This window comes from Peromyscus californicus, unplaced genomic scaffold, assembly GCF_007827085.1.
Source record: "Peromyscus californicus insignis strain IS unplaced genomic scaffold, ASM782708v3 Scaffold_5__1_contigs__length_169319896, whole genome shotgun sequence".
Classification (NCBI taxonomy): Eukaryota; Metazoa; Chordata; class Mammalia; order Rodentia; family Cricetidae; genus Peromyscus; species Peromyscus californicus.
In genome coordinates, this window is record NW_026294573.1 from 83,650,834 (window position 1) to 83,666,098 (window position 15,265).

General features: G+C 41.4%; 1 protein-coding gene across 5 annotated transcripts in view; it reads left to right on the forward strand.

Moving 5' to 3' along the window:
- The window catches only part of Astn2 (astrotactin 2), a 947,200-nt gene that overhangs the window by 121,524 nt on the left and 810,411 nt on the right, over nt 1–15,265 (forward strand). For all 5 annotated transcript variants that reach the window (XM_052714946.1, XM_052714945.1, XM_052714947.1 and 2 more), the window contains exon 2: nt 6,357–6,544. In XM_052714946.1, the coding sequence (XP_052570906.1) occupies nt 6,357–6,544 (188 nt within the window). The remainder of the gene's footprint in view (nt 1–6,356; nt 6,545–15,265) is intronic.

The following is a 15,265-nucleotide window of genomic DNA, read 5'->3' on the forward strand; positions in this document are numbered from 1 at the left end:
TACACTATGTGTAGCTTATAAAATATTTATAAGTTTATACAATCTCATTATAGATTGGGGAGCATCTGTACATATCATAATTATAATACTATGTAGTGTGAAGTACTTACAATGTATTTACTGTGTGCTTACTATGTGAGTACAAGGGTAAGAGTGAAAAGAAATGAGTAGAGAGGAAGTTATAGTTGGCTCATAAATGGACTTGTGTGTCAGGTTCCTCTAAATACATTCACAAGGAAAATTAGGCACCACAGAAGAGTGTTTAACAAAAGAACGACAAAATCATATTACAAGTTATAAATTTCTTCCTCTTGGCTAATTTGATGATATGTTAGAAAGACAGAACCTGACAGGTGGTAGTGGTACCAATTAAGGGGCCTGTTGAGTTGTCTCCATTTGTCCTTTGAGATCCATTTTCAATCCATTTCTGGTCTTCTGTGAAACTAAGAAGGCTGACCTATATGATTTGCTGGACTTAAGCCCCCTTGGGTATCAGTTGAGGTTGACCTGTATGAGACACTTGCAAGGTAGAAAGAGAACTGTGCAGGGTCTGGATTCTATTGACAGCTTCCACTCTGGGCCATGCATTGCCAGTGTCTGGGCCATTCTATTAAAGGCTAAAGATACTGTCTGTAGCATTTTTGTACACATGTGGCTCTTTCGAAGTTTCAGGATAACAGTTCCTTCTCCACCCCCATGTGATAGTTCCTTCCTGAAACTAACTTTGAGGTACTTCACTCACTATTATTGGTTTGTTTTAATCCTATCCAAGCCTCTGTAAATGGCCCCTTTTATGAAACAATTTTCAATGACCTTAGTGAATGTGTGTTTTCTGATGAGACCCTGACTGGCCCAGACCCAGTTGCAATAGCCCATGAGAGTGATGATAAAGGTTCGCACTAATTAAATATAACAGAGATTAAAAAGAGGGTGTGTTTTTGCAAATACTTTCTGGACCTGCTTAGAGGGTGCGTGATGATCAGGTGTGAAGCTGTAATAGCTGGTGGCAAGGGTGGTTGGAATTCACATCACTACCTTCCCCAACTCTTCCTGCCTGAGCAGTGAGTGCTTACAGGCAATTGCATATAATGTCTTCTTCCTCCTCAGTGAGGCCAAACCATTTACAAACTCATCAGAAGCTCTCTCTGGATTTCTGCAAATAATCTACTGGAGGGTCAGCTGGTGCTGTGGAAGCAGAAGGCTGGTTAGTTAGCCACTTGGGAGATGTTACCAGGATGGCTGGAGATCAGAAGCACTGCTTATTTTCATAATGACCTTCAGGAATTAAATAAAAATACAATGAGTGCCATAGATTAGGAAGAACAAGCCAATTAAAAGCATAACATGCCTTGGGGATTTTTATTTCTTTTCCAGAAGGCTGAAAGGCATCAGTAGCCTCTGAGGCATGATGGCAGGCTACCCAGAATTACTGATGAAGGCTGATCCTCTTGCTTGGCTTTGTGGGATGGTTGAGGGGATATGAGGCTATTGATTATTTCACAAGTTACTGCCCATAGGGGGAGAACTGAGAAAGGTGAAAAGGCAATCTCTGTGTTTCTTTATGATTCCAATATAAAACCAAGCTACACAGGGTGGGAGGGAGTCAGGCGCTGGAATCAGCCTACCACTGGAAGGCATGGTGCACCAATTCTCCCACTTTAATATCTGCTATTTCATTTTATATTCATCATGTCAGCATAATCTGCCTTTATGGGAATCGTCTTGGTTCCCGACCAAATGCGTTTAGTCCCCCTTTGCTTTAAGTTTGATTGTAATATGACTTGAAGACTTCAATGAAATGTTTATATGGAGGGACCAGGGGAAGAAAAAAAGGGAAATGCAATTGGAAAATCAATCGGCAGGGAATTTCAAGAGCTGGCTTTGGTCGTGCTACAATTTCTTTGACCTGTTTTTTAATGGACACAGGACTGGCCCTCTGATCAAGCTTGCTCTGCCAGTTCCTTACTGCATGCCAAATAAAGTAGATGCTTTAACACAAGTACTGAAATCCTTACCTCCGCTGGAGTTGCGTTTGTTGCACTCTTGCATGTATATCTTGCTCTATTTTCTGGATTGCCCAGCTGTTCTTGATGTCTTATCACCTCTGAAGATCATCAATGTCTGTCCTCAACTGTGCCCATGCTACTCTGTTTGTCAATAGTTCTTGGTCTCCAAGCTTCCATGGTCCCTTCTTGATGTTGAGTTCCCAACAGATATTTTTCTTTCTTTCTTAATCCTCTGATGAGACTTAGCATCCTGATTTATATTTTTTACTAAGTCTACCATCTTATATTCATTTGTGTAAGTATCTGCATGCATATACACATATGTAAATATACATTTACTTATACTCCAAAGATTCGGTAACTGTTTACTGAAAAGTTATGATATGCCAAGTACTTTTCAAAATGCTTGAGAAACTGCAGGACATAAGGCATACAAGGTCTCTGCTCTCATGGAGAGACAGAGAACAAATGCATACTCAAGTAAATATGTTTGATAAATTTCTAATAGTAACAAGTGCTATTCAGAAGTTTTTGTGAAGGGAGCATAATAGAGATTGGATGTACTGAAAGAGGAGTCCTTCAGCTTAAGTGCTCAGGCACAGCTTCCCAGAGCAGGTGTCATTTGCAGTGGGGGATTAATACTGAGAAGAAACCAATTTTTTAAGCTCTGGGAGGAGAATTCCAGGAAGATACTTATTCCCTGATACAAAAGGGAGCTCGCACGTTTAACAGATATATTAAGGACTATAGGGCTGTAGCTTATGATGAAGGAGATTCAGTAGGGAAGGGATAAGTCTGATAATTCAGAATCTCAGAGATCATGACAGGGGGCTAGGTGACAGCAGACTACATAGAACTTTTGTTGCTAACAGACTCCTTACAGGCAATTCATTTATGTCCACACGCTGAGCTGCTAAGTAGCCTGAAACTGTTAAGGACCATGATAAGCTACATTGAATGAATGAATGGGTGAATGAATGAATGCATGAGTGAGTGAATGAATACCAACCACAGCTTTCTGCTTCCACTAAAGTAGTTTTCATTCTGCAGTCTCCTGCTGCCTCTCCTATTGCCCCAACAACAGTCTCTTTGTAATAGTGTAAGTCCAGAGCTATCCTCTGTGATTCAATATTTACTGTGTTTCACACACTGTTATTATCATTTAACGTTTACTGTCTGCTGACTGTGCACTCATCGCTGTAGCAAACAAAGAGCTCAATCTAGTTTTGTTCATGGGCTAATTTAGTCAAGGAAAAGGAGATGCTGCAAGTGCAATTGGCATTGTAGAAATTGCGTTGACTGGAAATCCACCAAGTCCAGCTGAGAACAGATTCACCAGTGGCCTTAAATGAGTCACTAACCATCTGTAACCCTCTGTTGCCTAATGGAAACATGAGTGAGGAAAGCCTCATGCATGGTGGGATTTCACAGCTTCAGGAGACTGGAGTTCAGATTCCCACCAATATCCCTGGGCTTGTTCTGCCAGTCTAAACCAGGCTGTATCAGCTAGGTGTTTCTTGCTTTGGTGGTATCCTATAGACTTAGACTCCTTGGTGCTGGGTTAGCTCCAACTACTCAAGGGCCAAACATTAGCCTGAGTTCCCTGAATCTCTAGTTCCAAACTTGGATGCACTTAGCAAAACAAGTGATATGCTAAGCAAGACCATTGATTCTAAGGCCTCCATCTTACTGTGTCACAGTTGGCTGCTGCCCGAGAAGACTGCCAGTGTCCCCAGTGCTGATATTGGGAGGTAGGTTGGTGGCTGAACAGACCACTCCCACCTCAGAGGAGGGAAGGGGCTGAGAAAGACACAGCCAGTATCTTCTACTGAAGCACCACAAAAGCTCTCAAGGCCCTTTGGGGTTTCTGGCTCTAGGAGATGATGAACTTCTGTGATTACTTCCATCTCTGCTTCATCTCTGGCTAATCCTTCAAGCTGTCCAAGACTGTGCACTTGGAGTAATTATTCATCATTTTCTGGTCATTTTGTCTTTTATTTGGAATGAGGGAGGAGGCCCTGGAAGGGTATAGAATTAGATCTTCAGTAGTATGAGATGACATGTGTTTTAGTTTGTGGTTGAGAATAAACAGGAAGGCAAAGGGGTGGAGGCAATGAAGATAAGAAGCATTTGTAGGAAGCCATAAAATAGGAGGATAATGCCTCAATCTAGGTGGCTGGAGAGAGGGACTGAGGAAGCTGGAATGTTGGCTATCTTTTGAACATTACTCAATAGACTGGAATGCCAAACAGAACAACATCAAGGATATCTCCAGCCTTGTTTCATAGCAAATGAAAACTGAATTAAATTATATCCATATTAATAATTATGATGATTATAAATCAATAACTAATTAAAAAATTCATAACTAACTTTCTTCTTAGCCCTTACTAAGTGCCAGGCATTACTTCCCTAAGGATTTTTGATTGCTAACCTCAGGAAATTAAAGTCTTTGTGGATTGGAGTATATGAGGAAAATTTAATGGGATTTGGTTGAGCCAAGGAGATTCTTCAGTGTCACCAGATGAAATGAAGGCTGCAAATTTGCCTTGAGAAGAGATGATTGGATAAGAAAAGCTTGAATTTGGCTTGTCACATCAGTCCTTCTCTGTGTGTGAGGGTGTTTATGGGATCTTTGGGTATTGTTGGGATGATATCCAAATGTCACTTCTGTGACCACAGTGGACTAAATTCCTAAGCCTCGGGGGCTGGAGAGATGGCTCAGTGGTTAAGAACACTGACTGTTCTTCCAGAAGACCTGAGTTCAATTCCCAGCACCCACATGGCAGCTCACAACTGTCTGATACCTTCACACTAATGCATATAAAATAAAGTTAAATAAATTATTTAAAAAAAATTTCTAAGCCTCAGTTACTACTAAGACTTAATGTTTTATATGGGCACTACCATGGCTATCTGGTTTCCAAAATAATTCTGACTTGAGTGCAGACCTGGTAATTCCCCCAGAATCCCATCTCCTTTCTCCTTTATTCATAAGATGCACTCATAGGCTTTGTCTTTTTGAGATATTTCTAGTGATGCCTTGCTTCAGTAGAAAATACTAAGGAAATAATTTATAATATCTAAGCAAAACCATTTTTAAAACCTCTTCCATCACCCTTGTTACCTAATAAGAGACTATGGTCATTATATAATATTTAATAAAACTACTATTCATATGGTAATTTTAAAAAGTATTTACAAACAGATAAAAGCACAGAGACTTAGAATCTTCAAATTAGGAGATTTGATTTAATAATTTACTGGAAAGGCTTAATTTCTTTCCAGTTACATAATATCAATGAAGTTGTGTAATGGCTGGTGTGTGTGTATGTGTGTGTGTGTGTGTGTGTGTGTGTGTGTGTGTGTGTGTGTGTGTCTGTTATAAATGTATACTTACTCAGGTAAGTGTGTGGGCATTTATGCACATACCTACTTATGTAAGTGGATACCAGAAGTCAAAATTTGGTGTCTTCTTCAACCAATCTTCAGCTTACATTTTTTAGAAATAGTCTCTCTCTGAATCTGGAACTCACTGACATGACTTTTCTGTCTGAGTAGTGAGCTTCAGAGATCTAACTCTCTCTACTTCCAGGCTCTGGAGTTAAGTAAGCATGCTACTACACCTTAAAAATTTAAGAGGGGGTTGAGGAGGATCAAAAGCCAGGTCCTCATGCTTGCATGACAATCACTTTATCGACAGAGCCATCACCATTCCCTTTCAATTACTTTTAAACAGTGCAGGCATCTGTGACAAAGCTCTCTTGATTTGGAGCATAGAACATACATTTCCCCAAATGGAGTTGTGCTCATCAACACTGAGAAAGGCTTACAACAGCACAAATGTCCATCCCCTTCCCCAAACAGGCTTGACCCTATTTACCAAAGCTGAGCCGTATACTCTTTGGGGTCTTTTCAGCTCTGAGCTTCTACCCTGAGGACTTCTAGGTTAGTGTCTGTGAAATTCATACACGAACTTAAGGATGTTTCTCCCATCATTTTTCTGCTAGTTGTGCAACCTCAGAAAACTGGAGCACTATTATTCATTTGCTTAGGTTCACTATACTCTGGGAGAAGAATTACCTTTTCAAACATGAGGTCTTAGAAAAAGTGCCCCAGACACACCAAGATCAAGCGGTACCTCTGGTCCTGTGTTACTTGAGGAATATCTTGGCCGTGCTTTCCCATCTATAAATAGAAGTGGTGACTCCTGGATCATAGGTGGAATAAGGGAAAACGTCTTGACACAGTAATTGGCTTCTAAGTTCATGACTCTGTGAAGCAGCTTTGCTCCCTAAGCACAGAAGCCTGGCATGCATCTCACCCAGATCTTTCGGTCTTGTCTTACAGAGATGTCTGGCACAGCAGCGGACATTTCTCTGGTGCACTGGAGACAGCAGTGGCTGGAGAACGGCACACTGTACTTCCATGTCTCCATGAGCAGCTCAGGGCAGCTGGCCCAGGCCACAGCTCCCACGCTCCAGGAGCCTTCTGAGATCGTTGAGGAACAGATGCATATTCTCCACATTTCTGTAATGGTGAGTGGCTGGGCATGGGATGAGGGTGGGGGACAGAAAGAAGCATGGGATTGGCCACAGATGGAAGAGTAGGAGTATGCCAGTAAGAGGACAGTGTGATCTCAAAAGGTCAGGTGAATTCTCTGGTGTCTCCTGGAATGCCACAATCACATCCGTCATCTGTCAGCTGTGACAAACTAATTGTGCTTCAGAGGAGAAAATAAAGGGTATCTTACTCTTTGGCCTTTTGGCTGACATGTCTGGGAACAGCTGTTTAACATCTGTCACGTGCTTGCCTTGTTTGGATGAGGGCTGGGGTCCTGTGCTTCTAAATATAATTGATCTCTCTAAGAATTACTAAACAAATGAGGTTGAAGCTGTACTGGCACAGGGGGATGTCCTTTCCCAAGTGCCCTGATACTGCAGGTGCTTTAAGGCTCACCTCTACCACCAGGTAGAACCAAGTGATGGGCCAGATGTAGCCAGTGCAGCACTTAAGATGGTGCCTCTATTTCTTTCAAATTCTAGTTGTTGAGTATTCTGGAAGAGGGGAGAAAAAAAATCACACTTACCCAGTGTGCCATAGCCTGCAAGCAATACCACTGCTCTTGAGTACTCAAGCCAGCACTGAATTCTGTAGGCTCTGTTTTCTCTCAGTTGGAGACTTTCTTGTTTATCTCTCATTTGTCCAGCACAGTGATGTACACATTTGTGAAAATTACCTCATTGATGTGAACCAAGAATGCATAAAGCATAGCATATCACCTACATATTAGAAATGAAATTAGGAGCACAGAGAGGCAAAGACAACTTCTAGGTCTGCTGAATGACATAACTCTGTGAATCTATTTCTCCTCTGAGGAGGCTGCTGGAATCAACTGAGGTAGTGCTTTTCTTTTTTTAAAGTTAGAATTCATGGTGTGTGTGTGTGTGTGTGTGTGTGTGTGTGTGTGTGTGTGTGTGTGTGTGTGTGTATGAATCCCTCTATGTACATGTGTGGGAATCAGAAGTTAGCACCTACTCTATCTCTCTCCACTTTATTTTTTGAGCCACAGTGTCTCACTGAACCTGGAACTTCCTGGTTTGTGAGACTAGCTGACCAGCAACCTCTGGAATTCTTCTATCACTGGTTCCTGGTGCGGGGGCTATAGGAGCATGTTACCACACCTGCCTTTTTAATATGGATTCTGGGAAAACAAACTCAGGTTTTGTGCTTGTAAAGCAAGCACTCTACCAACTGTATCTTATCTTCAGCCCTACAATTTGTGTTTTTGCCTTGTAACCAGAAAAGTAGCAACAGACACATCCAGGATACAGAAAGCACATCTGGTGGGCTTGGGGTGACATCTGATGATCACAAGTCCAGTTGTCCCCCAATATTATACTCTTTGAAGCTGACCCTAAGTTATTTCTTCAACATAACTTTTAGAAAGGATGTGAAAAATAGGTAAAAACAGGAAAGTGATGTCCCTAACATATATAAAGAGAAGAGCAGAGCTCAGAAAGATGAGTGATCTGCATAAATGCCCTTTTTTAGTTAGTTCTTCCTTCCATCAATAGTCACTATTTACTGAGATTATACAGTGGAACAGAACTGTGGTTTATTTTCTCCTCAACCAACAAAACTGCAATGGATGTTCTGATTAGGGCTGAGTGAGATCGTGGAATTTTTCTCTTTTTGGAAAAACATGCGCACACCCCAGCCAGATAGAAATGTTAATTTTGGACCTAACGAGTGCTCATCACATGGAGGAACAAATCAAGGCCTTTGTGTTATTCATGGAATGTGTGTGGTAGACTTTTTCCATATATATATATTTAGCAAATGATGCAGCCACATGCCAACCCAAGTGGGTGCCTGCACGCTAATTTTGGGGTGCAAATTTGTAAACACCACTTCAATGTGCTTGCTCAGTTCCCCATGGGCTTTGAAGTACCATTTGATATTAAGAGGGTGGAAGGTGTGACTGTTCTGCCTTTAATGTTTGGGCATGAGATTCAGTTTTGATTAATATTTATTAGATACTTTCCAACTTACACCATAACGTTTAGTTACATAAATTTTCCTGTAACCCAGTAACCTATATCAGATTATCTCAATTATAAATGAGCCCTGAATGTATCTTTTCTGACTCCAGGCCTAGTGTTGGTTCCAGTAAATCAGACAGTCTCCCCAGGATCGTATCCCTTACCATTTTTTTCCTTTGCTCAGCAAATTCAGCTTAAAAAGGATAACTCAACATAAACCAGATGTCACTGAAAATCCCTGAAGGATTTACCAGCAAAGGAGGGAATGGAGATGCTGAGATACCCTATACTCTATGCAACACACATACACACACGCACACACACACACACACACACACACACACACACACACACACACACACCCCTTTTACTTGTGGTCTGCTAATCAGTAATCTAGGTAGATTATTACTGTCTCCCTCTTACCCCCAAAGACCACTTGGACCAAAAGATGGCTTTTGCTAGAAGGTTGCTTCTGAAACATGGAGACACACTCTGGGGATATAGCCAGCCCCAGAGCCAGCACACGATGTTTGCTTTTCCCACTATCCTCTCTGGGTGTACTTGTACAGTGTTTAATTCATCTGTCCTTGTTTTGTCATGTATGGAATAGAAGCTGTACTAATATGTACAACTACACCAAGCCCTTGAATCAGAAAAGCTTGCTTCAGAGCCATATAAGGGCATTCACTTTTGTTACTGGGGGCAGTTCAGTTGAAAAGGTAGAGATGTTCTAATTTAGTATACTCTCCCACTTTATGAATGGGAAAATGGAAGTTCACAGTAGACTCATCATTGCCTGTAGTACCCTGAACAGCTGGGGATTTAAGTCATGGTCTCTGTCCTTGTTCTCATGGCTACATAGAATTCAGCAAGAACACAAAGAGAAGTATTTGCTTTTGTGACCATTGAGAATGGATTTTAGGATGACTGGAACCTGTCTTCTCATCTCTAAGATGAGAAATCTGAGAATCAGCAAATTGACTTGCTCATGACAGTGTGGTGTGGAGGCAGTCCCAGGACCATGCTTCCCCTAACTCCAAGCTCATGCCACATGGTTAGTGCATGAGCCATGGTTTTCCTCTTTCGTAAATGTTGAAGATGATTTGTGAGAAGACCAAGTCATGCAGGGAAATCTCAAAGAAGGATGTGTGGAGGTGAGAATCCACAGTTTATGTCTCCTCTCATGAAGGAAAATCACTACCTTCTACAGTCCATGGCTATGTAGGTGGAGCCATATGCTCTTTGGGCTTCTTACATCTGGAAATGAGCAGCTCCCTAATCCTCAGATTGCCCACCATTTGATTATCAGTATCCCAACGGATGGTACAACAAAGATGTTCTCAGTGAACATGGTCCAGAGAGAGGCAGTGGACTGTCATCTCATTCTCCTACACTAGCCTTAGTTGCTGTCAGCCTCAGCCATGCAGGAAGTTAAATGCCCAGAAGAAAGCAGAGGTTTGGAATTCAGCTGAGCTGGCTCTGAATTTAACTTCCCTTCCTCTGCCCTCCTGCCTCTTCTTCTTGCTTTTACCTTGACTGAGTCCTTTAACATTGCTCAGACTTAGTTTTCTTATCTATAAAACCATACTGATTATATCAGTCTCCAAGACTGAAGAGAATATATAAATAGTACTTAACATTAGTATGTATGATACATAGTGAGTCCACAGAGACGATGGCTATTAATATTACCATTGCATCAGTGAGTGTTTGAACAAGTATGAAGACACTGGTCTTGTCTTATTTGTGCTGCTCTGTTGCTATGTGATATAGAGGAAATTGTCATAACACTAGACATTTCTTTGAGTATTTACTATTTGCTGGGCTATTCTGAAAATTATTTTTATATGTGCATCATAACACATAGTTTTTGCTAGATCTCAAAGTGCATGATATTTAAAAATCCCACAAATGCTAATGAAAATAGTTAGGTTAGACTTTGAGGACTCAAAGGTTAAAGGTTAAAACTAATACTTTATTAAAGCTTCATTTCTGTTTCTCAACTAAGTAATATATTGACTACCATGTCTCTTCTTTGTTCTTTGCTGAAATTCTATGATACTGTGAGTGAATTCTTAAAATTACTGCCTCTTCTGTAGAATTTATAGGCAGATTAATTGGGTTTATGGCTGAGGAGTCAATTCCAAATTTGAGTACTATCTCTGTCATTAGCTTTATATCTTTGGCCAAATCACCTCTGTCACTCATAAAATTGGTGTGATATTCCCCACTTCTTAAGAATTTTTCCTAAGTGTCAATTGAGTTCACACTCACAACTGCCCTGTACAATGAGCAGTAATGACCACTGGCATGGGGAACTTTCTCAGCCTGGCAGTCTAAAGGGAACACTTGTATCATTCTGCTTAATTGCCTCAAAGCCTCTAAAATAAGATGCTGTGGTTTACCCTGTTTGCAGATGAGGAACCTGGCAATGTGTGAGATTTTGAAGCCTGTTCATGCACATCACCAATAAATGCTGAAGCTGAGATTCTGACTCCAGTCTGTACAAATTGAGAGTCTGTGTTCTTGGGCACGATTCTACATGGCATAGTGCCTGACTGTCAGTGAGTGCTCAAAAAGCAAAAGCTGTTATTAAAATGTTAGCTGTAGTAAGGGTCTATCATGCCTGATATTTATGGAGTATTCACTCCGGGTGCTCAAAACACTTGATAGAACTTGGAACCTTGTCAGTTTGGGAGAGAGGTGTTGCTCATGCCAGCAGTCTATCGATGGGAGAAAAGAAAGGCAGAGGAAGCTGAGCAATTCACCTTCAGGTACAGAGTCAGAGCAAGCTCTTGGCTTGAATCCTGTAAGGACCTTTTGCATTCTTAGTCAGCACCGACTCTCAGTGTCAGTCACTCTGTCTGCTTTGTTTGACTTCTGGGTATGCAGATGAATAACGAAAGAAGGTGTTTTTATGATTTATTTTCTAGATTATAATAGAATTACATCATTTCTCCTTCCCTTTCCTCCCTCTAAATTCTCCCATAAACTGTTCCTTTCTCTCTTTCAAATCCATGGCCTCTTTTTCATTAATTGTTGATTCATGAATATGCATGTATCTACATATGTATTTCTATATATAACCTACTCAATCTGTATGTTACTTGCATGTATGTTTTCAGGGATGACCATTTGGTACAATAACCAACTTGTGTGCTCTTCCCTGGATAATAATTATTTCCCCTGCTCTCAACATTCCTTACTTGCCTGGAGTTCTTTGTGGAAGTTTTCTTATTTGGAATGGAAGAGTTCATCTGCCCCAGGTGGCCTTAGGTTAGATGCAAAATCACCTAGCAGACACTATCAGAATTTCTTCTTGTTTCTTTGTATTAATGTAGCTATTGTTTGTTTGTTTTTACATTTTTGCTGTTGCTACTGTTATTATTTTGACATTTCAGAATAGGTTTAGTTTTGCAATTATCAGATTCTTATAGCAAAATAGTTACCAGTTGTCATTCACAGGGTGGGACATATAACTCCACTCTATGCCTCCTTTAAACAATGACATCATTTCATTTTGATGTGGCATGTCTTGTCTTAAAGATGTCCACAGAAGTTGTTAAAGAAACTGCTTGAGATCAATACCTTTTATCACAGATTTTTCTTTAAAAAAATCTTTGGTCTTTTTTGTGACAAATATTTTTAGAAGAGTGATGAAAAGAAATGTAGTTTGATGTAGAAGAAAGGACTTTTGAAAGCACGTTTCTCTTAGAAAGAGCTCCCCACAGAAAATGCTACAGATGTGTTCTGTTGGACTCCCATGAGATAACACTAGAAGAGACCAAAATTCCTGTCCATGGTGGCACAGACCTTCTCTCGATGCTCTGAAACTTCCGAGCAGTGAATGGCTCAGTTATGGTTCAGCACAACCCTTGTCTGCATGGCTGTATCAGCCAAGGTTGGAAGCCCAAACAGTAGGATTCTGAGAGGAATAATAGATGAAATGACTATTGCACTTCCTTCAAATTTAGATGATCTATGATTCTCTGATATCATAATATATGAGAAATACATGAGGACTATAACATGCCCCATAAATCTAAGAGACTATTATTACCATTCTTAATCAGTACCTTTATTTGAAGGATCTGTGTTATATTGGAATAGACTGGAATAGAACTTATTAAAGCTTTCTCTGCAATATGGCTTTATATCATTGTTCTATAAAGTACATTCATTCGTTCACAGCATATCACTAATTCCTTCAGCCATTGATTTTAACAGTCATGTAATGATAAATAGGTGTAGCCATGCAATCTAACAATGAAAATCTTACCTGTTAGGAAGAAAAGACAAATGAATAAAGCAGCTTTAAAAAGACTCTCTGTCTCTGTCTCTGTCTCTGTTTTTCTGTCTCTGTCTCTGTCTCTCTCTCTCTCTGTGTGTGTGTGTGTGTGTGTGTGTGTGTGTGTGTGTGTGTGTGTGTATGGGTGTGTGAAGATGCATAAGTTTGTGTGGATACACATGCACCTAAGTGCACCTGGATGTGGACCCCAGAAGACTACCTTTATTGTCATCCACAGGAGATCCAACACAGAGATTTCGGTGTCTACAAGCCTGGCTTTAAGTTCAGACTCAGCTAGATACCAGCTATGGAGAGATACACAAGTCATCTTACCACCCTGAGGTTCTGTAGTGTTAAGACTTTCCACATAGCAATCGAACTATAAAAGCTCACCACAACACTGAAGCTGGAAGAACCTTAGCCTTCACAGTACCTGACACTTACAGATCGTCCAGTTACTTGTTCCCCAGATACTCTCCTTTCAGTCTCAGAGACTGGCTGTTTTATTTCTCATGCATGTTAAGTGTGGGCAGATGTAGGGGCTGTGTCTCAACCCTATATGCCCTGTTACTCTGGAACTTTGGCTGAAGCAGAGCCCCAGTCAGAGACATTTGGTTTAAATGGCAGAGAGAATCAGCAAGACAGCTGGTGGGATTCTAGGAAAATACAGAAATATATCTGATGTTCAGATGTTGGTTCTTTCACATTCTGTGGACCAAAACACATCACATGACCAATCACAGAACCAATGGTGCAGGAAGCAGTTCTCTACAGGGATGTGTGCACACGCCATGGCAACACAGGAACAGAATGGCGCCATCCTCATTTACTGGCCAGAAAGTGAGTGTTCTGCCTCTAGATGAAGAACTACAGGTGGTCAGTGCCTGTTCAGAGAGGGAAAAATCAGTCTCCTCTTGAAACAAGCTCCCATATAGTTTGACCCATCTCCAGTCAAGCCTGGTACACATGCACATATGAACAAATGTAAATTGGCTCAGTAAGGGGTGTGTGTGTGTGTGTGTGTGTGTGTGTGTGTGTGTGTGTGTGTATACATGTAACAATAATAAACAAGGGGTCATGAATTTAGGAGGGTGCATGAAAGGAGCTGGGGAAAAATGTGGAGGCAGGAGTGATATAGAAGCAGTGTTTATGTATGAATTTCTTACAGAAATAATTAAGCAACAACAAAAAATAAGTCCTTAAAATGAAGAAAGGAAGGAAGGAAAGAAGGAAGGAAGGAAAGAAAGACAAATAGAAAATAAGGAGGTTATCATGACTCTTCAGTAATTCAGATAAAGCCCTGTTGGAAAAAGATAACAAAGGCATCCTGGAGACCGAAGAAGTCAGCTTGAGAAAGGGTCTTGCAGACAGTTCCTCTGAGGCTTCTGGAGGGTGAAGAGAATGTGTGTAGCAATCAATTCTGTATTATAGAGGCATAAGGAGGCAGAGAAAAATCTAGACAGGAAAGGTTGACAACTGTTGGTATTTACTGAGGAAATAGTGTCTACTAGGTGAGTGGAAACTACCAGAGGAAGAGAATGGCAAGGAGAAACCAAACTGAGAGAAAGTGGAGCCAACAACAGTGAGAGGGATGCAGGAAAATAGGGGACACTGGAGGAACAGACAAATCTTTTAACCACAGGTTTAACAGAGAAGCAGTGACAAAGGGAGGCACAGACAGCAAGAAGCAGGGAAGAGTAGTGGGGGGTGGACAGTGCAGGGCAGGGCTGGGATGAGTGGGGGCTCACATGTCAGAGGGAGACAGAGGAATCATTCTGTGGGATGAAGAAGGTGTGTGACTGGGCCTTGTAGACTAGGGATGAGAGGAGAAAACATTGGAGAAGGTGGCTTTGCACGCGGAGCAGTTGCGGGGAGAGAGGGGAATAGGCAAAGCATTCAAATGAGTGAAGTCGAGGAGGGGGCAGTGTCGGGAGGCTCAAGGGGACTTGGTGACTCCTCAGGCCAGTTTTACCCTAACCTCTCCTTCTGTAACCTCTTCTCCTTCAAGTACCCAGTGCTATTGTGCAGTATTCCTATAACACTATAGATTCTCCCTCTCCTCCCTCCCTCCCTTATCCACTGTGTGAGACTGTTTATTCTTTGACCCATATGTGGGGCGTTTACCCAGCCACCCCCACAGTTCCCCAGAGTTTTCTTGAGTGCGAGCAGCAGAAAATATTAGATAGAAGGATTTATTGCGGAGAATCTCGCGGAGATAAACAGAAAATAAAGGATAGTCTCGAGAGGGCCTGGAACCTATTCCAACGGGCCCTGACTGTCTCCGCCCCAAGGTTTTTATAGAGACGCCAGGGAGTGGAACAAAAGACCTCCTCCCCCAGCACAGCCAAGTGCAGACCATCCCAGACACCTGTACTTAGGCCCGTGGTCTAATCATCCTCTTTGCGGTCCTGCTGGGTAAAGCCACG